General features: G+C 36.6%; 1 protein-coding gene across 11 annotated transcripts in view; it reads right to left on the minus strand.

Annotated features, from left to right (window-relative positions):
* The window catches only part of QKI (QKI, KH domain containing RNA binding), a 156654-nt gene that overhangs the window by 80581 nt on the left and 52594 nt on the right, over nucleotides 1-23479 (minus strand). For all 11 annotated transcript variants that reach the window (XR_001874555.1, XR_001874557.1, XR_001874556.1 and 8 more), the window contains exon 3: nucleotides 11045-11161. Coding sequence is in view for 8 of the 11 variants with exons in the window: in XM_017813676.1 (XP_017669165.1) it covers nucleotides 11045-11161 (117 nt within the window). In the remaining 3 variants the exon portion in view is untranslated. The remainder of the gene's footprint in view (nucleotides 1-11044; nucleotides 11162-23479) is intronic.

Consider the following 23479-nt stretch of genomic DNA (forward strand, 5'->3'; position numbering starts at 1 on the left):
TCTTCCAAAACATTTGTTTCTACAAGTGTATATAGAAGACATGCCAAAGTCAAAGTATCTGATTTTTCTTAGAAATGGAAAATTCAGGGGTTTTCTTTTCTTTTCTTTTTTTAAGGAAGGTTAATTTTACTACCAAATGAACTATTCCAAAAAGGTGCATTTCAAGCTAAATTGAACACATAGTCTAAAAGGCTGGATACTGAAAAATTTCACTAGTCAGGCTGCAAAAAGCAATTCTGGTGTTTGCAATACCCTTGTCTCCTCACTGCATACTAATTTCCAGATTAGTTTCAGTATTTCAAAACACATTAGTAACTTTAAAATTTATCACTTATTTTGGTTTTTAATAAAGCTTACCTTAAGACCTTTCCCGATTAATGCTGTTTTGAGTCAGTGTGAGCTAACATATTTAAGTTGTAGGTCTTTTTGTCAGTCAAAATTTAAGTGAACATTCATTCCAGTGTTGTCAACTTGAAACATAAATGAATATTTCACAGCCACTTCAAAGACTGGTTGGTCATTTGAAGATCACTTACTAGATGAAGACATATATTATCAATGCAGAAGACCCTCAATTTTTCTCTATAAAAATTAATTTTACATCTAAAATTTCTTTGTCAACTACTAGCTTTTAGTTCTTGAAATTATGTATCACAGTATATTTCATGAGTTCAGCAAGCTAGTTAAAACTAAAATCCCCCCAAGATCCCAGCAGCCTAAAAATTAAATTCTCTTGAATACATATGGTTGCAAATACGTGGGGCATTTGAAATCAACAGTTCTGCATCTTAACTGGCTACCAAATAATTCTGTCAAGAGGATTAACTGAAACAGTCAGGTACTTCAGGTGGATTCAGTCAGTCAGCTGAACGTCATTTGTCACTCCAATCCTTTAGCACCGTCTGATTGCCAGAGACGCATTAATCGTTCTGTACGGCTGCAGGACTGAACATTCCAGATAACTATTTATAAAAATACTCCAAAGAGTACACATGCTGTGACAGAGCTGTTATTAATTGTGCTATGGGTCCCATCTTTCAAAAAGCCGCTTTCTTATTTAAGACAAACATGCAGTTACTAAAGTGAAGAGCAACTTTACCCCACAGAATGGACCCACCACTGTCAGCACTTCTTTCCTTACCCTTTTAAGTATCACCACAGCAGAAACACCAAGGGCCAATAAATTAAGGTATACAGTCACACTCCCTGAGGAAAAAAGCTTATCTGGGGTGAAACGTTAGGATCTGGTGTCTAGAATTTAAAGGTCCAACAGGGAGAAAATGAAACAGCATTTTGACATGGAGAAATATGGGAGCCTGAAGAAAAAAAATACCCAGAACTAGGCAACCATGTCCATACTTTCGACATAATTCGGGAAATTGTTCCCAGAGCTCCAGACCGCAGAGCCAAGACATGTACAACACTCAAGACTATACCAAGGTGTCACGGTTTGAGATCCCCAAAATCTAATTCCCTAGTCTAAGCCCCCTCCCCCATCTCAACCTAGTATAAGATGTGGTTTTTTTCCAGACATAACACGAGACTCAGAATGGGGGAAAGGGAAAATACTACAATGACTGTACAAACAAATATTATAATACATTATACACACAATCACAACTATCTCTACCATGACATAAGTATTTACAATGCATCAGATCTCTTCTCCCCTCCAAAAAGTCCAGGAGGGAAGAAGGACAGATCTCTTCTTCAGAACAGCAATGTCTCTAAAGCAGTAGTCATCTGTCATCTTCACATGCATGCAGTTGATAGCTGGATTTCTCTTCAATACACACAAGGGGATCTCCAAGCCCCTTGGCCCGGCATCTCCAAACAAGGGTCTTTCAAGACACAAGGGGGTCTCCTTTCACTCCTCTTGGCTCTCCTTCGACTCCAAGCGAAGGTCTCACCTGTGGACTGCCAGGAGGGACTAAACTCACTTCACCACAGGCATATCACAAAATGCAGGGGCATCTTCGTGAAAGTCCCTTCCTCAGGGAAGTTCACCCCTGAGTCAGAACATCTTGGGCAGCATTCAGTTGCAAGCCTTTGCCTCAAGAGTTCTACCAGAGCTCCTGTTCTCTGTTTCAGGCTGCCACCTTGGCAGCCGTGGCGAGGTGGGGGGGAAGGCCAAGGTCACCCTCCTCTGCATTCCTCTCCGTCCCAGTCCAGCTTCAGGACGCTTTTGAGCTTCTCAGCTCCTCTCTCTCTCTCTCTAGTGCTGCATGTCCAAGACTCCTCTCCTTAATAGGAGTCCATCTCCCTCCTTTCTCGGAGGTCTCAAAGGAGTTTTGGGGGGTCTGGTTCAGTTCTTACCCCCAAAACTCTGTAGCTCTGCTGCTGACTCTCTTTTCTCGGCTCTCCTTCCAGGAGTCCTCTCTGCGGTGCATGTCGTTTGCTGTTTGGTTCTGTTCTTATTTGTCCTGGCTCTTAGCCATAGTCTCTGGACACTGCTTCTGCTGCTGCTCTGTCTCTGCTCACTTACAGTGGAGAAAACTTTCTTAGCTCTCACCTGCAGGCACCTAGCCCAGCTTTATGCTGTTCCAGGTCCCCGCAGGCCCCCGCTGGGGGCTGGGGGCCAAAGCCCCCCCAGGGGGCTTCTGCCCTCTGCTCCTCATGGCCTCAGAACATGGCTACCACTTCTACAACCAAAACTACAACTAACCTTCTCTTCCGTTTGCTTGTGGTATGTTTACATTTCGCAGGAGCGCAGATTGGACAAAACTTCAAAACTTCCAGGGGTCACCACCACCTGGGGTTTCACCATTTTCTTAGCTTCAGGGGGAAAACCTGGTTCAAACCACTACACAAGGGAAGACAGGAGAACAGAAAGACCACTTTTCAGCTTTTCATTTGTAACTCAGGGGTCTGATTTTGCTGGCTATCAAGCTTGAAGAGATTCTCTTAAAAAAAACTGCTATCAACAATGTTAAAAAATTCCAACAAAGAAAACCACCACAATACCATATCAAATCAATATCGAAGAAAGTAGTGTCAAAAAACCTCTCCAAATAATTAAATAACTCCACACCAGAACATCCAATTCCTTTCTGCCTCCATGAAATGTTAACCTCACTGGAAACAGTCATATCAACCTTGTACCACAACAAATGATCACAGAACAGTATGGAAAGACTAGGAAGAAAGTAACACCTGCATCAGACTTACGAGACACAGAAAAAGCATTATCCTAATTTATGTAAGTATTATATCCAAACATTTAGGTTATATGCACTCACTGCCCACATGCCAAATAAAGGCACTCAATTAAGAGACTGTTCTTTGCACTACTGTAAGAGTAACAAGTTTTCTCTAACAGAAAAGGAGGTCTGTGTACCTGGCCTTAACAAACATTTGTTTCAGTTGTCATCCTTCCATGCAGATACTCAACACACTTTAAATGGAGTTGTTATAAGTTTTAAAGACACTTTTTGTGAAATATTCAGTGTGCGCGCACTTCAAAACATTCCTCATTTACTGCCTAAAAAGATATGAAAAAAATATGAATAGTTAGAAGACAGAAACTGCTAATTACTCTCGGAAAAGACTAACAAAAACATGCAACTGACTGTCAATAAATCCCTCCTCCATCTGAAAAGTGTAAAGACCAACAACAAAATCTTGCAACTATAGCTGGATAAACTGTAAAGTAAGGATATTGTCCCCCCACACACCGACCTACACAGCTACTTGAATTTCATTCATATGCTTAATACACTGTACTGTAGGCCACACATAGCAGAAGAGCAACCTGTGATCAGTAATATCCATTTCAATCCAAGTCCAGGCATGACAAAGGCTAATACTAAGCCAGAAGACCTAAGGAAAGTGAAAAACTGTCACCATCTATAAACAAGTTTAAATGGAACACCATTCAGTCATTTTAGGAATTTATGACTGCTATGATACAGCTGACAAGGAATCCAGTACCTTGCCACAAAGAAACACTACAGACTACTTGTCTCTGTTTAGAAAACAGTAAAACAGCAGAAAGTCAAATATCTCTATTTTCCAAATGTTCAATTAATAATCTAAGTATCTGGTTTCAGCAACAGTCGTATATTAGCTTGTGTTTACTCTTTTACTCCATTCAAAAGAGCCTTCTTGTCAGTCTCAATAAAATTGCTAAATCTGACCCTAAGGAGCCATATCCAGTATGGTAAACAATCACCTGTATTCTGCCTGCCAGCAGCCACCCAAAAAATATGCAGAACCAAAAACTGTCAAGAATTGATAGCTACTCAGGAATCACACAGGCATGCTGCTTTGCTTCCTGAATAAACTGTTTATAACTCCATTCCCTCGTTTAAGTAGGCTGAATCTTCATACAGGACAAGAAAATTCCCATGAGGCTCAAACTAAGTCTGGCCTTTCCCACACAGAATTGCAAGCAGAGTTCCACAATACTCAAGAAACACACTCAAAATGCAACCCTGAACAGAAATTATTTCTGTTAAGCAAGATTATCACAACATTAATTCTTAAACTAGAAAAAAAAAGTCAGCCATATAACGAACACCAAATCATTCACTGAAGGGGAGGTCAACAGGTTAAGGTTGCAATGCAGACAAATCTAGAATCCAGAAAGAGTTCTATGGATTAAATGAGAATGATGGTAAAGTCTGCAAAACCACTAGTTATCCTTCACAGCACACCACAAATATGGGAAAATAGCACTGAATCTGTCATTTGTGGAATCTCAGAAAAAATAACTCCCTTGTTTTAGTATTCTTAGATAATTTTCAACACTATTACCCCTTTGAGAGGAAAAATTAAAGCTTTAAGAAATTGTATGACTGTACATAAGAATGCCAATACTCTGCTAAAACAAAGTCTCACCTAGTTCAGTAACTTGTTTCTGATCCTTTTCTGTGAAATAAGTATGGGAAAAGTTTCAGGTTACAGTAGATTTTCATTATTTCAATCTTGTTTCACTACTTTGCTAGACAAAGTAAAATGTAGATAGATGTTTGAAGACAATTTTGTCAGTACCTCAAAACAATTATGTATGCATAGTCCCCCAAGCCTTTCAAAACTTCTGTTCAAATGTCAGATACAAACAACTGTGAGCTGGAGTCTAGTCAACCTAGACTAACACAATTAACACTCTCTGTGCTTCCCACTTAACAAAAATTTAGGAATAATTCTGCAGAAAGACAATTTCTACCATGGTACAGAATAAGATGTGTCAATTCGCGTTCAATAGACATAGTATTTTAATTTATAAACCAGACTCGTTTATATACAGATGTTCAGGCAATGATTCAAGACTACCTGCTCATACAACAACTTTTAAGGTATAGTCACAGAAGTTGAAAGCAATTAAAAGTCAATGTAACTCTCTTATACAGACAAGTTGCAGCTTTGATTTGCAACAGAAATTAACAAAGCGGAACCCAGCATATCAAACGTGCTCAACTGCCACTCCACACTGTCTCAGTCAGTCAGATTCCAGTAACGAGAAGTCAGTGTTAATGAAAAGCACCCTTAATGATGGATGTTGACAAGGGATTCTGCTAGTAGGTCTAAATGGAAAAGTATGCATCTGACCTCCAGAAAAAACACAGCTTTGTCAGGAAGGGATTATTTTAATTTTTTTAATAAAAGTACATTTATTCTAGTAATGTATTATGTATATGGAATTGCTCTTCACTTTCACGTGTCAATGACCCCAGTCACCTAAAGAATTTTTTTCCCTGCAATTCCTAAGGGTATTGACAAATAGTCAAAATACCACCTTTGCAACCAGTGACAGAATTTTTTAAAATTGCTATTCCAAACTGTGGCCATGATTTGTCAACACAGATATATGAAACTGCCAAACACTACTAGCATGCTTGTATGTAAAGGCACATTTTAGAGGCCACAAGCCTGAGCCAAGCATTTTATTCCCAGAACATAAGAACAATGATGGCTGGTCAAACTTGAATTTTGAAACACAGAACAGCTTCGCCAGACCCTTATGATTTGTTCACACATAGTACTTTTCAGAGAATGTGAAAGTTAAGCATCTTATACACAGGGTAGCAATAACAAGGCTTGTATAACAAGATGCACTACAAAGTATATGTTATCTAACGTCAGTAACATCACTTTATTAGCTAAACTGAATGTTTAAGACCTTCAATTGGAAATCAAAGTGTATCAGATGGTATTTCAGAGACTAAAAGGCATTCAAATAATAAAATATATAATACTATACAGCATGTAAATGTAAGAAAATATCCTGATCACAAGACAGCTAAATTTTTCCACTCTTAATCATTTTCCTCAAACTTTGTGCAGATACCAAGGACAGGTGGTTTCTAATTCCTTTTTACCCTTACTATAAAAACAGAAAACCAGAGAATTCAAAGATATGGAATTATCTATTTACTGTAACAACTCTACACAAGTCAAAGGTCAAGACTAGTACTAACTGAGAGCTTGTCTTTCATGAAACCTTACGTAACTTCTGCTTTCAAGGTGAACAGTGATGTAGGAACAAGTAAACTGTAGATCAGAAACCAAAAATCAGTTCAAATGATCTAATATGAACTGCAACAGATTTGAAGCTGTTACAGTGGATGAAGGCACAGAGTTCTTCAAATTCAGAACTGCATAGCTGCCTGCCTTTCTAATTGAAATAATCAATTAAGGAAAAAAATTCTGTCTCTCATAATGAGATGCTTCCTCATGAAGTAAAAATGAGTAATGCTCTCTTGTCACACACTGTTCTAGAGGAGATTCTTGTCTAAAAGTAGGAAGAAATGGGAAAAAACAGTGGAGTTGACCAAGACTGGCACGAGCCAGCAGCCTGATGCTGTAAGGCTTCATACCTCTCTACGTGAAATAATGGCAGTAAGTGCACTAAAGAGCACTGGGCTGACTCCGCTTGACTCCTGTTTTGTGGAATTCATGTAAAAAAATGTTTTGCTTTTCCACCACTGGACAGTCTCCACTTTATTAAGGAGTACTTTTTAACTGGTGTGCAAGTCACTAGTTTTCCTCAGTACTTAATGAAAGGTACATTTAGACTAAGCAAAAAAATCCTTGGTCTTAATAAAGTTACACGTTCATTAGCTTTTGATGAATGCCTGCAACTCCTCTCCTCTCCCCAATAATCTCTTTTAAGTACCCCCAGGCTCTAATCACAATATTCTCAGTAATTAAGGTCTTGATTTTAAATTTGTTGAAAGCTGCCTAGAGAGATGTTCTGATTACCAGCTGAGCTTCAGATACAAACAATTTGAGGATTTCCCTTGCTTTCTGGGGGAAATCTGTCAGCAAGTTTCAAGATGTGATGCCAGTTCAAATGTTTTGGCCATGTGACAAAGATTTCTAATTCATTACTTCTGTTCATAGGCTCACACAGCAGCGTAAAATCCTCTACAGAGCATATCTGGATGGTTTATTTCGCAGCACATCTTTCATATTTTCTCGTGGGTTCTGGAACCACGAGCAACATAGGAAAGTACATGTACAGTTTACTCAAGGAGATTCAGTACCATGTAGCTGTCACATTAGATTGACACTGGTTTAGTAATTAATTCCTTACCACAACCAACACAGTTTCTTTTATAGTTAGCACTGGGAAATCAGGTTTGCAGATATGAAATATACTTACAAAATACACATAAAATTTAACCTGCATTTCTTATCTCCCCCAAATTTCAAACAATTCAATGAAAAACCTCATTAAGTACTGCCTTTTCTAAACAACACTGAGTCTAAATGAAGGAAAGGTTTTTAAAAAGAATAAGTGTAACCTTCCATGAAAAAAATACTTCTCTATTTTAAACTTGGAAGTACATTAGCATTTTGAAGTACAACCTTCAAAGAGCAAATGAAAAAAAAGGTAGTTATCATTAAACGACACAGACTGTCAAGGAAGTTGTTCATCTTGCACTGCAAGACTAGAAAGTTCACGTGTAAGTATAAATCATCAGAAAAAAAAGCAAGAGCCAATAGCAAAAAGTGTACTTACACCCCAAACTGATAGATATCTCTCATTCTTACTTTAGTCTGTTTGTGATCACCACATCTTAAATACAGCTTCCAAATCTTTATTTTCACAAGGAACATCTTATTAGTGTGCATCACAGACTGCATCATAATCAAGGATTGTGAAATTCTTCCTATTACATCAACAATGGTGTAGACACCAAAAAGGCCATTCTGAAATATATAAACTAATAACCAATACAAATCACCTCAGGAAAACTTTAGAAAGATTAGGAATGAATGGCATGAAAATCAGTTTTATAAAGAAAAGTATTTGGTACTCAACACTGGTTTACAACTGCAGTCATCATCATCATGGCTAGGCTTCGCAAATGAAGATTTGGGAAGGGCTCTACCCTCATTTGCTACAAGCACACTGGTAGTTTAAGGGGCCACTGCGAGACAGACAAGACCAGTTACAAAAGGCACAGCACAAAGACTCCTTGGATGGTATCAGCAAGACACGATTCTTTCTGTGTTGTCTTTTCTCTTCAATGGTGACCCTGCGAGCGTTCTCAAAGGAAGCAGCAGCGTTATAGATGGTGTGTCTCCAGACCTCCCAACTGGAGGCCAGAGTAGACTAGCGATGGAGATCAGTGTGGCCAAGGCTGAGATGTTGTTTCAGGGAGTCCTTGTATCTTCTCTTCGGGGCTCCTCTCTTGCGGCACCCAGTGGCAAGTTCTCCATAGAGTACGCTCTTAGGGAGGTGGCGGTCCTTCATCCCGGAGACGTGTCCTGCCCAGCGCAGCTGTGTTCTCAGCAACATGGCCTCAATACTCGTAACTGCTGACCGTTCTAGAGCAGACATGATAGTTACATAATCTGACCAGTGGATGTTTAGGATTGTACGGAGGCAGCGTTGATGGAAGCGTTCTAGGAGATGCAGGTGGTGGCGGTAAATGACCCATGATTCGGAACCATATAAGAGAGTAGACAACACTATGGCTCTGTACACACTGATCTTGGTACTTTTCTTCAAGTGTTTATTTCGCCAGACTCTTTTATGGAGCTTTCCGAAGGCACTATATACCTTTGCTAACCTGTTGTCTATCTCTCCATCAATCTTACCGTCCGAGGAGATGAGGCTACCTAGGTAATTAAACTGCTGGACTGATTTGAGCTCTGATTCGACAATGGTGATATGGGGATGATAGAAGACTTCTTGAGGTGCAGACTGATAGAAAACTTCTGTCTTCCAAACTTCTGTACTCCAAAAATATGAGACAACTAACTTAGAAGATGTAATGGGCATTCAAGTGCTGGCTGAATCAGTTTGTACTTTTTAATGTATTCAAGGTTCCAGCTGATCTCCCATGCTTGTCCTTGTTGAAGATAGCTTTTCTTACTAAACTTAAAAAAAAAATTGCATGACTCACTCAGAAGGTCTCCGTTCCTCTAAGCTTTTTCTTAAATACAAAACTCCAGTAACTCCCACTGCCTATTCTCCTCCAAGCAGTCAAAAACTAATAATAATGAAAAAAAAGCATGGAGAGTGGAGGAAATCAGTCCACAAATACCACTTCCCCAGACAGTAAACCTGCCCAGGCTATCTAGAGAGATGACTCTGCACAGGACAGGACAGGTTCTGAAGCACAGTGGTGGGAGGACTCTAAATGTAACAGCCATCTGGACATGGTCACAGGCAACTTGTTCTAAGTGACCCTGCTCGCAGGGGAGAACCTCCAGAGATCCCTTCCAACATCCACCATTCTGTGATTCTGTAACAGACATTTCACAAACTCCAAGACCTACACGAACGTTGAATGGATAGGTAAGAACATGTAACATTTTGGGGAAGGTGCTGTTATCCCAGCTGGCAGCCGAGAATAACAAAAGACGCGGTGCACAAACATGTGCTACACAGGCTGGTGCTGCCTAAGTGCCTGCCCTGCTGACGTTGTAGAAACAGAACATGATTGCTAGCTGGTCATATCTTCAGTGGGACTTAATATAAAACGCATTCAAAGAATGAAGGTTGTTACAGATCTAACAAAAACACAGATAGTCACATCCTCTTACTTCTATAGAACCTAGACAACCAAAACATCTCTAGGTTAGACTGGATCTTTGCTCAGAAGCTGGAAATCTCAAAATCCAAAACAGCCATAGCTGGAATAAGAGAAAGGGTGGTGACAGTACTACAGCATATTATGAAAACAAAAGGCATCAAACGAAATTTGAAAGTTACAGTGACGAGCTCTTGAAGAAAGAAATGTTTTATCGGGTAGACATTAGCTTTCTATTGTAACTGGTATGTGCCACATATGTATCAAGAGAATGCACTATGTGGCTGATCAGATAAGGAAAAGAGGAAGTTTTCTACAAACGAAACGAAAGAAACAATACTTCTGGGAACAAAGAGGAAAAGAGCCATGTTAAGCGCACACTTAAAACTGCAGTGGAGAAGTTGGTATAATTCAAGCAGCAGTAGCCAGAGGTGGAAGGAAGTAGCTAGAAAATAAACCTAGAAAAACAGTTACCACAAGAGCAACCTTACATTCAGGATGGCTCTATCATGCAGTTTATATGGGCAGAGCACATTACATAACTGGGGCAAGGAACAGCCCTAATTACACTGCAACTCCATCTGAACACAAAATAAAACCAGAACACAGTGCTTTTTGGTTCACTTAGACAGAACTGACTGCCAGAAATACATTATTTTATTTTTTTTTTAATCCACACTAGTTGCACAAATCACTACTTTGGTAATTCAATACAAGAAAATTATTAACATCACCTTTGAGGTTAACAGCTTTTTCTTAGAAAGATACATTTAAATTCAATTTTTACCTTTACCTTGTGAAACATGACACAATTATAAGTCACTTACTACTGAAGAATACTTTATAATTGCTAGTTAGACTTCCAATTGCAGCATTATGGAGCACACATATTTAACTTTTTCAGGATAGCTTGTGTTATGTGCTAAGTCTGTAAATGACACTAGATAATGAAAAAGCATATAGTAAGAACACAACAAGAATGAGAGACATGAGCTTACCCTCCGTAAGAAAACAAAACTATGCATCTGAAACTATGCTACCCTTCAAGAGCTTACCTTCTTTTTGTCCCTCATCGAGCCCTTCCCTCGGACCATTATCTTGCATCCTGTTTCTGCCTCAAGCTGTTTAGCTGTTAGTCCTCTGGGCCCAAGGATTCTTCCAACAAAGTTAAACTGAAAAAAAAAAATATTTCTATAAAAGCAAGTAAACAAAATTAATAAAAAATTTAACATGATGTATTTCTGTCTCTAAAAATATCAGTGTTTAATGGTTTAGAACACCACAGGGTTCACACCTGAGGCTGAAGAATGAGGCAACTACTGCCTTCATATATCAAATACCTATGTGACCCCAACTTTGGGGGATAGAGGTTTCAAGTGAAACGAGGTCTTTTAAATTTAACATTGCGCAGTGTACAGCAGTGGTATTCCTAATTTCTTCCTCATTATATTCTATGAGCTCTTAGAGAAACTACAAACCCCTATCCCTCACCATTAACATGACCAGGTATGTTCATCCATAGGCCAACAATGTGCATCATGTCACGGAAACACACATGGCCCGGTTGCATGACCAGACATTCACACAACTTCCGTGTGGGGGGACAGCTCAGGTGCCAGGTGTAGGTCCAGTCCCACAATGACACAGAACCTTCAGGAAAGGCCTCTGCACCCACTATTTCATTGCTCCCTGTCCACACCTAAGGAGCCTGCAAAAAACATTCTTTTTCACCATTCCATTCTGTTCTGGTGGGCTCAATCTGGGAAGCACATCTAGAGAAACCCTTCTTTACCTACCCATGCCATAGCATTTCCTTCATAAATACAAAATGAGGCTTCTCAAATTACATTCTCACTTTAGGTTTCATGGGCAACATTTTTTTAAAACACTGTATTGTCATATATATATACACATGTATATATTGACACACACATATATAAAATATGTATATGTATAAAAATATATGTGTATATACAATCACAACAAAAGCACTTTTTGTAAGCTGTATAATTTACTCAGTTGTATATTCAAATAAAGCAAGTATTTCATGTTTAATTGGCTAACTTCAGCAGACATTCCCCCGCCTACGCTTAACAAAGTAATAACACCCATACATAACATTATTTCCTAATTATTTTCAAGAGTTTTTTCCCTTTCATTATTTTCAATCACACATTCTGGAAGTTATGACATAAATAAAAAAAAAGGCACTGAGTGATGGTAGCATTGAGAACATACAGCAGTACCCTGTGACAACTGCAGTGCAAAGATGAAGCACCACGCTCAAAGGATAGATAAACTAAGAAATCTCAGACTGAACATTAAATTCAAAGATTTTAAGAGACCAGGAACTCTGCAGTAAGAACAGAAGTCTGAATATTTTAGATCCTGGTAAACAAAGCTATTCAATTGAATTGTGAAGAAGTTGTTGGCTTTCATTTCCTCAGCTAATTAAAACTGGTTTGGAGTACTACAATTCAACATATTTGAAATCCTTATAAAACTGCAAAGACCAGAAATGACTTAAGAGTGAGCAGAAATTATGAACAGAAGCAAATTAAAGTTTTTCAGCAAAAACAACCATGTTTCACAGCAGCTAAACCATTCATAGGGAATACACACTCCCTAAGTTATTTAGTATTGCAAGCTCAGAAAACAAAGACATATTATGAAGTCTGAATCAACTGCCAGGGGGTGGTGGGGTGTGAAATAAAGTCTAAAGGAACTTGTGAACATAAAAAAAACTGTGAATCAGAAGAAATTAAGGAATACTCACTAAGATTGGATAAAGAAATGTACTAGCTACAAGTGATAAAGCTCAGCCTCGAAATATTATTGAATTCTTACATGTTACACATTTCACATATTATATCAAAATTATACCATCTTACATAAACAGCATCTTACTTGCCTTTCTCCACAACCGTGCTTCCTGCACACTAAAACTTCAGATATCTATGTCATTCCACCAGTAATGGTAAAATAATTGTGCAAACTTGACTTTAAAACAATCTTTTAACCAACATAAAAGCTGACTATTATATCCTCTATCTCCCAAGAAAAACAGCAGCCTTTAATGTTTTATGATTTTGGATTATGACTAAAAGAATAATCAGTTAGTAAGATAATTTGCATTAAAAAAATTAAATAGAAAAATATAGTATACTAAGAAAAAAAGGAGGAATCTGTATTATTCTTAAGTTTTCAACTTTATATATGTTGTCTGAACACTATTTAGAATTTCTAGTTGAGAAATCACTGATTTAAACGCAACACATTCTGTTAAATGTTACGCCAGTTCCTTTTCCAGAACCTTCATAAATTATTCCAAGGCAGCTCAACCCAAACTGTATATATAAACTCTCTGAATCTTTTTGGATAGCTATTCCTTCCAAACCTCTGATCATTCTCATTACCTATCTGGGGCCCTCCAATTTTTTCATTTCTAAAAGCAGGATGCCTAGGCAACGCAATTCTTCAACTGAGACCTCAACAAGGTTAAGTTACTCAGAACAATTATCTTATAAACCACATTCTTATTAGCACATCCCAAGCTGCTTCTTTCCCTCCCCCAAAAATTCAGTTCTTATGTTTGTTTCAACATTCATTGACCCCAAATAGTCTTCTCTTTTACCTTGGCCTTGCTACTTTTCCCTACTTTTGTATTCATATGCAACTCTGACGTCCCCCTACAACAAGGGGGTTCGACATTTGTGTAATGAATTCCACACTGTTGACTTCAGGCACAGTAATTTCAAGACAGTTTTGAATTTCAATTCTATCTTTAAAAGCATTTGGTATGACTTACTTCTTTTTTTAAGCATATTTTTTAACCTAGCACCCAAGTTCTTCTTGAATGTGTTAGAGATTCAAGATGAAGGAGAATTCTGCAGGACCCCACCTGAGGCGCAGTCTTAACTGACTCATCAGTAATCAATTATCTTAGATTAAGCCAATTACTGCTTTAACAAATGATCCCCTAGTTTTTGTACCGATGGATCAACGTCAGTATTCAGTTCCTCAGACAATCATCCTAAAGTCCTAGTTCAGAACTCATTGGAAAAAATTCCGACTCTTTTGTCAAGAGGGACAGAGCAGTGACGAGCAAGACCACAGCTCAGGAACATAAAACAGAGTAAGCCTTCTACTTGGCCAGTCTCAAAAGTTTTGTCAGAATCTAGCTGTATCCACAGCTACTGCTTCTCTAACCTGTCAGGCCAGATAGACTATCAAACACAATTATCAGAACAAGACATCTGACAAATTCAGAAGACCACTCTTAACATCTAACTCAACATTTCTCACGCTCTTTGTCTCATACTCTCACCCAATCACACTCTTTATCACTTTCTGTTTCCCAACAAATAACCCGTTGTGAGGAATACTGCTTGTTCTAACATTTGTACAGAGCCAAAGCTAAGAATATTTCCCTTTAATTTCTGAAAGCTTTTTCCACTCTCCATTTGGCTAGCACTGTGAGATTCACCTTAACCCCAGAGAATTGCTAGTAAAGAAAACAGCAGTGCTTCAGAAATCAATTTGACCAATTTAAGACTGCACTACTTTGAATGTATGTGTGAATGAATTCACACTACCTAACAACTCCACTTGCATCAGAAATTCCCTGATAAAAATTTATTGTATTCCCTATGTATAGCAAAACTATTTCCCAAGTAGACTGGGTGCTTTCATAGTCCTTCTATGCCTCACCAGCCATAAAAGTAGTAAAGGAAAATAAGAATGAACTATGCTAAAGGCTCAGAGCTGCTGATTAATAAGAGATTGCAAAGAAGTTTGTCTGGTTTTTACAGTATGGGAAATGCAATGTTTAAGGAACTTTCGTTAAAGTTAAAATGTGAAGAACTTGAGGTAGTCCAGTAGTACTAAATTGCATACTACTATTGTGACTTTTTATTTGTTTTTCCTTTGAAATATGAAAATAAAATGTGACAGTATCTAATTTAACTGATGGAAAAAAAAATCTTTACTTCATTACTGCAGATGAATTTGGAAAAAATCTAATTTGATTGAAATATCCAAATCTAGCAAGAAAGAACATGTATTTGATTAAACATCTATTTAACTCAATTAAAAACTGATTTATTCTACCATCTTATTAGCAAATGTTACAGTGGTTTACTAAACACCGACTTTGCAAATTAGTTACTTATCACTTGACAAAAGCCAAAACAAGCTATTCTTCAAGTCTATTTCAACTTAAGGAAATCAAGAAAACTCTTAAAACTTTTATGTTCCTTAGGTACAATGCACATTTGAGTACTTTTTATACAGAGCCTAAACATTATTTTACAGAAAGTCTCAAGAAAACCTCAGTAGTTCCTCATTATACCAAAACCAAAAGATGCTTTACACTTTATGTTGACTTGAATTAAGGATATTTTATGACATCATAATAAGCACCTAAATTCAAAAAAAATTCTAAACAGAAAAAAATGAGTTCTTTCTTTACGAAGGATTCATAACTAATGTTTTACAATATGTCTGTTTCTAGTAATCTGACATTTGGTCTCATCTTCTGATCTCCAACTTAGAAAAATCACATAAATCCTAAGGTTTCCTGAAAAACCCACTGTAATTACAACAACTGAGTACTTCTAACCATAAATATCCACTCTTGATGGTTTTATCTAATTCTTAACTGCCTGTAGAAATCAGCTTCAGTACAGTTATGTCATATGTGAAAACAAGTTCTCCATTTTGAGACTACCTTTATATTTCACTAACTCCTTTTTTTTAACAAAAAACACACAAAAACTTCAGACTTCTCAATCAATTAGAGAGTAGCCTGGCCCTTCCCTTATCCATATTTTTTCCCCAATCAGTTGCATGTTTGATATAACTCTGCCAGCTGAAAGTGGATATTCATCAAAAGAGAAAACTGTATCTTATACTCAGCCTTCTACATAGTCAAGTCAGCTTTCAGATTGCATACTGATACATTAAACAAACTAAAGCATCCCAAAAATGTAGTTCGAAATGTCCCGGTGGTTAGTTTGCTTTTTAAAGACATGGAGAGCAAGCTTTCTTGATCATTCCATTTTCATATGACTTTCCCCACCAAATAAAAAGCATCTAGAGATCAGGACTGTGCATGGTTCAGGGGTTAAAATACGTCAAGGTTAAGATACAACTGAAAACTGGATGTTATAATGGAGAATATCTGGCAATTTTATCTTAAGCAGCAATGCTGACAGTCAGTTTAGCCACTTAGGAGGAAACCTTCTATGTCTTCAGATCGTAATAGCCTTATTCCAAGACCATTCAGGAGATAACTTAATCTGACAGTCACAGGCTGAAGTGCCAACCATGGAAGTGAAGTAATGAAGAGACACAAAGGAACTGCAAGACAAGGAAGGCATTCAAAAGAAAGCGTGATGAATGTGTATGACACTCATGATGATGTTTGTTTAATGTGGAGTACTCTTTGTGAGCAAGATTAGCATTGCTCCTAAATGTTAATAAATTTTTTAAAGATACAATTAAGTTCAAATACGTATTTTCATGGACAGATTTTAGAAAGAAAATCAGCTAGTGCATTTAACTGAAACATTTATATGTAAACTTAAATTGGAAATATTAACACAGAACATAAAAAATAGCACTATGCTGACAAAACAAATACTCAGGAAACGAGACTCAGAACTCAGTAAAAGCTTTCACTGACCCACGAAAATTAGTAAATTTAGGCTTGATTTTTTTATTGCTTTCTTTTTACAGGAATATTGGTTTATGATACTGGTAATAGAGGCATTTTTCCATAAAATATTTCTGCATTTATTAGCAAAAGCTTGAATTGCTTTCAGCTGAGTTTTAGATAACAATAAAAAAAAAAATCAGACTGGTTTGATTTTTTGAAAGCCTGTAACTTGAAGCAAGTATAAAACAACTTGAGGTATTAGAAAACAAAATACAGCATATTAAATTTTAAGAAGATAAGATCGTATACTTTCAGTTAGGTTGTTTAGTGTTTAATAAAGAAAACAAAGCTTGTAGCATAATATTATAGATAGGTACCTTTGAGACTGAATTTCTGAGAAAGTAATCTGAAACATTTTGCAGGAGAAAAGAAAAAACAAATGCGCAATTTACCCGACCTTACACAGAATATGCTTTCTAGCAATAATATTTTCCAACATTTATTCAATTAATGTATCATAACCATATAACCATTTTCACAATGACAACTCTGTAAAAAAATTGGCTTTTGGTTGTTACTTTGGGGATTTTTGGTTTTTTGGGAGTTTTGCAGATTTTTGGTTAGTTAGGTTTTTTACGAGCACATCTGTGGTTATGAATATTTATGTACATGTATGTATACAAAAAGACACACAGTTTCAAGAGAACTAACATGTAGACCTGTACACACATAATTTTTTTTTCCTTTACTAAAGATGACCATGAATAAAATTGACAGCAAAATAACAGCAAAGATGGATTAAAGGCATAGTCTTTCAGTTAACATTTACAGTCCCAATCCCTTTCTTTCAGTAAAAAGTATTTTCTTTAAATACCACTGGCTCATCCTGTACAGAAAATGACACCAGTGCATTTTTGATAGGTTGCGATTAAGGAAATAGATTCCATTAATAGAAAACCTCAAATATATTCCATGGCTTAAGTGTTTTCAGTGATCCAACACTATGCTTACCACAACTGAAAACAGCTACACAGCTTTTGTTGAAGCAATAATAAGAATTACAATCAAATAAAACCAAGTGCATTACAAAAACACAGCTCACTAAGTGACCACAATGTAGATTAGCTAGAAACAAAGGCAAAGTTTACAGAAACAGCCACTTGTATACATTTAAGAAAACAAGTGGGAAAAGTATAATGTTTCAAAAATACAATAATTTTGAAATTGTGAAATCCTTCATTAGCTGCATTAGCATGTATTTTGAGGATTAAATATGCTCCAGTGGAATTTGGCAAGTGTTTAGCACAGTTAAGAAAAATAGATTATCTGATGAGATTTTACAAGGAGAGGAGGTTGACAAAGCAGATGGTATTATCATCTGTCAATACAGCGAACACAGACAATAGTAACCACATTTAGAAGTTAATTTTTACATACAAACCAACTTTAGTAGTTGTTAAGACTGCTAGTGACAACATGGGAAGTTGTTTCCCCGAAATCTCTTCCAAAACCACCTACTACTGGTAACAGAAGAGATGTTGCAGACAACAATGAATGAGAAACATTCCCTCCATCCCTAAATACAGGATGTTTTCTAAGCAAAAAACCAAGTAAAGGCCAAAGTACATATGTAGTGAACACCAGCAGGACACGTATAATCTGCTTATGTCAAATATATCCACTTACATTTGCTGTGTGTATCTGACATACACCATTCTAATACTATAATCAAAGCCAAATGAGAACTATTGAAGCATTTAAGTGATGAAGTTAAGCAGTAAATTAGAAATGCTATGCTGTAAGCAACTTACACAAGCAAATTATCATGAAATAATCTCTTCATCACTTAAACACAAATATAAAACCTTTAAGGTACTGGAGAAGAAAATACAGAATATCAACCCTCAGAAAATTAGGATCTGTCATATTTTCAGTTAGGTACTTTTGTGCTGGATTAACAAAATCAAAACCTCTAGAACATCATTTGAAATACCTCCAAGATGACTTCAAGTGTAAGCAGTTTAATCCCCATCATTTATTAAAAGGATCATTACAGCTAAAATATTTAAAATAGTTCCAATTCTCTAAAATTTGAGCTGTCACAAAGAAAAAAGCAAAACCTTTATCACTGGTGAAGAAGGGAGATAATAAAAAGATTTTTCTTTTTCCTAGTTTAGTAAGTGGCTAAGCACAGTTTTCAGTACATATGTAATTCACTAAGACTGGTTCCATCTTTATTTAGTACATTGGGTACTTTTTAACACAGATTATAGGGTTTGGGGGTTTTTTGTTCCTAATTCAGTTACCACAATCACTTTTCAACATCAAAGCCAGATAATAACTTGTCTTGTTATGGGCAAGTACGGATAACTATTGTGGGCATAAGACCAGCTTAGTCTAGTTCAAAAACTTTTGTATGTAAAATATGCATTAATGCAAAAACAAAGGATATGAGCATAATTGTAGTATGTCACCAAAACATAGTATTTGTGTAGCAGAAGAACAAAGTTAACATTCAGTGTTTTGAAGTCTGTGATATATTATACAAAAATACCAGCATCCGGAGGAATATGATTAATGCAAAGGTTTCGCCTATTACATATCTCAGAGGTTACAATGAAAAATTCAGCTAGTAACAAAGAGTAAATGAGTTCTCTCCATACAAATACCTATATCTATCACTCTGTCCCAGATTTAACCTAGGTATAACATAATGCAGTTAGTGTAGCAGTAATTACGGTAACATGTTAAATTCCTTTAAATTACATTATTTTTAACTGGATTTTTAAAGCACAACTTCTTAAGTCAATCAGAACAGTACAGATTCCATGGGATGTTCAGAAAGAACAAAGTTCTCCAGGAAGTTTATCAAGCTTACTAGTAAGCACTATTTGGAGCAGGGAAGAACACATTAAATCTCTTTTCTAAGTACCGAGGTATTTATGTTCAATGGCATGCATGAGTCAGTCAGTCTCAATGCTGTTTAACCTCTAACTCACCTCATCTAGAATGCTGGTAGAATAGCATCGGTACAATTCAGACACCGAGTTGTTTACATTACGTTCAGAATTGAATAAAATTTTTTGAATGAACGCACATATGGTGCAAGTCAGTTGGTTGACCAAAACTGAGCATAATATTTAGCACTCCTTGGACAGTTAGTAAAAAGACCTTGTCCATATAAAGACTGTACAGATCTTTGATAAGAAATGTTGATACAAATTTATCTATGTTTGCCAGTAAAGCTTTAATAATAAGACAGTAAAGAATCAGTGATGAACAACAGTTCTCCTTGTTGGATTAAGAACTCCTGCCTTCCCTTCTTGGATATCAGGAATATATATTTCATGATTTAAAGGATGGATTACCATAATACTCAGTTTGGTCTACCTTAGAACTGCTTGTCTGTTACTGTTTCTTACCAGTGATGTTCTCTAAGTAACACTCAAACAGGTGGTACAATAAATAAGAACTTTTAGGATTTTTTTAATACGACAAATCAAGACTTTTTTTAATTTAAATTTTTTTTCACTTAAACTGATTTTTTTAGTTACAAGAATCACAAGCATTAAATTTTCACAGGGTAACCCTGGGTCCTACTAAACTATAAAGTTCTCTTTACTAATACCTGTATTCTGCCATGATAACATTACTGAACAAATTAAATACTACTTCCAATTATATTCTGGAATGTGTCAAAAAAAACCCAGCACAGGACGTAATTTCAGATAGAAAACTGAGGTTACATTAACTGGGTGATAAATTTTAACAGATATATTGCTTGCTACAATAAAAACTAAATTGTTTTTATGAAGCACTACCATACATTTAAAGCCCCAAGACACCACAACAACATAACTATCTTAAAATATCAACTTATTCCATTTCATAAAATCATAGGACCGTTTGGGTTGGAAGGAAGCTCGAAGATCATCTAATTCCAAACCCTTGCCATGGGCAGGGACCACCTTCCAATAGATCAGGTTGCTCAAAACCCCATCCAACCCAACCTTGAACACTTCCAAGGATGGGGCACCCACAGCTTCTCTGGGCAACTTGTTCCAGTGCCTCACCACCCTCAGTAAAGAATTTATTCCTAATATCTAATTTAATTCTACCCTCTTTCAGTTTACATCCACTACCCTTGTCCTACCCCTAAAGGCCATACTGAAAAGTCCCTCTCCAGCCCTCTTGTAGGCTCCCCTTCAGGTACTGGAAGGGCAGCACAATTTCCATACCACAATTCTGCAACTGTTAGCTGTGTTGGTAGAGTTGACTTGCCAATTACCAGATTATTTGCATTTGTTCCCGGCTGAGCAGAATATCAGCCACTGACATGGTGATCATCCAAAAACCTCAAAATCTTTCTGATCATAGCTGTAAACTAGACAAACCAGACTATCTATGTGATGTCGAAATATCATTTTAACCCAGTAGGCCACATCATAATGCTTAAAATGCTCCTTTAAAAAGAAAAAAAAAAAAGGCAAAAAATAAATGCATTTAAAAGCATAGCTGGGATTTAGAATGAATTACTAAATCCTTTAAATCCACAATATTCACCTCTAATAACCTCTGTGCTGAAAGCTTTGAGACCGTGTTTAACTGACAAACAGCTTTACAAACGTCATGTAAATACATTAGATCAGGTCTATAAAAAAGGAAGGGGAAAAAAAAAATCAGGCTAGCTTCTCAGGTCATTTTAATAATGGTAATACAGCTTTCTTGATTAAAGAACAAGGAAATCTCAGAGCATAGATTAAAAGAAAAAAAGCCACACAAACCAGAAGTATTACACTGAAGTGTGCAACTTTTTTCTCTAAATTCCTAACCTGCATTTTATAAGAGGACCTGAGTAAACGACCAAGTATTCACATTAAATACTTGGTGTTCAGGTATTCAGGTATTGAAGATTTTTAATGAAATATTATAATGATAGTTAGATATTTATCTAAACAACACTTAATTTTTAGCACTGGAATTCTAATGAATGTGACAAAGCCTCAGCAGGAGCTACACCTAGTTGACTGAATGCATTACAACTAGTCAGAGAAGCCAACATGGAGTTTCCTTTGTTATCTGTTTTAACTAGGCATCTGTCAGAACTCATCATCAAAATGTAGTCATAAGAATTCAGGATACAGTAAATTTCGTACATCCAAAAATCAGTATCTTCAAAATGTTATCTACGGTACCAACGTAATTTTCATCCACACGTTCAGCCACAAAATATAACACAGTCTTCCCAGAAAATCTATTTTCAGCTCCTCTGGACAAAATATTCCCCTTTATTTTTTAAACACAATGTATACACGTGTTATCAAAGGGGGGGGGGGAGGGGGAAAGGCATTTTTTTTTACGTTAACACAAAGATATTATCTTTAATCTCCAGGGCACTGTTTTGCCAGCTTAATTGCTAAAGAGCTAATAACATTTATTCACAAATTCTTTGGCCAATTTGAAGATCAGTCTACCTAACAGCATACCAAAGAATAAGTATCTTAGCCTACTAGATTTGGCAAATTACCGCAATCTAACACCAACATTTTCTTCAATTCCATTTTCTAAAAACTAACCCAAGATGTAAACATTTATGCCAAGAGATTTACCATTTAGTTCAAAATTAGGTGATTATTAAGGAGCTTTACTGCCCTAGAATTCTGTAAGAAGTTCTTTTTCATTTTCACTTTTCTGTAATAAAATTACACATCCACCATATAGTTTTGGTATTAGATTATTATCTAATTATTATCTAACCTTCAGATGGAAGCTAGAAAGTAATCCAAACCCAAAGGGAGATCTACATTTTTTGTGAAAATGAGTGCCACATGACCTTACATTATACTGTCAAGAAACTTCAAAACATTGCAGAAGTTACACTCCCTAAGTTCCTTTAAAGAGAAGCAGTGTAAGTCAGATAAACAGACTACAAAATTAGAGAGAATTTAACAATAACTCTCAAAGTACTGATCTCTAACACAAAGCTATAAAAACTTTGTTCTTCTGATTTTAACTGTGCAGAATGAAATCATCACCTGGAAAACACCTAATACTGAAACAACCAGCACTTGCATTAGATAGATAGAAGGAGTAAAGGCAAGTTTATTAAATAAGCTAAGTTCTGCGGACATTTATTCCCATATTTCTGTATAATGTACCACATAGGTAATACTGGCATTAACCTAAACAACTTCCAGAATTCAAGATCCACAAAGAGCTGCTGTGCTAATTAAAAAAGGCAACCAGCACTTCAGAAATGGCATCAGGTACTAAATGCAAGAGGAAGATTTTCAAATTAGTATATAGCTCCATAGCCATCAATCTCTCTATACAGAGATATATAAAAAAGTAAATCTGACTAAACACAGTACATCAAAATCCCTGAGCAAAGCAGTTCAAATCTCTCTAATCTCTTTTATTCAAGGCCTGAAAATCGTATCTGGTGCATCATCCTACTACGTACAGTCCAACTGAACTTTCACATACCTATTTTAGTACTGACCATAGAGAACAAAAACATATACAGAAACATAAATTAATGCAAGACCATCTCAAAATGATAGAAAACCACTCTAGTAGTACTACTGTAACATGGAGAATCTGCTCCTATTATGGGGGAAAAAAAATCCAGCTTTTAATATTAAGACAAATGAGGCCCATATATCATTGTTGCAGTCTTCTAAAAGCTGACAGTTAGCTGCTGGGCTACACCTCACTTCTACAAACACTAACAAACTTTAGGGAATACCAAATCCCGCTAAGAAGAGGAGGTTTGGAATTTCCTGATCTCTTTGCACCGTATCAGTTTAGGCTGCTGCACAAGGATCATTTA

This window comes from Lepidothrix coronata, unplaced genomic scaffold, assembly GCF_001604755.1.
Source record: "Lepidothrix coronata isolate B3197 unplaced genomic scaffold, Lepidothrix_coronata-1.0 Scaffold42, whole genome shotgun sequence".
Classification (NCBI taxonomy): domain Eukaryota; kingdom Metazoa; phylum Chordata; class Aves; order Passeriformes; family Pipridae; genus Lepidothrix; species Lepidothrix coronata.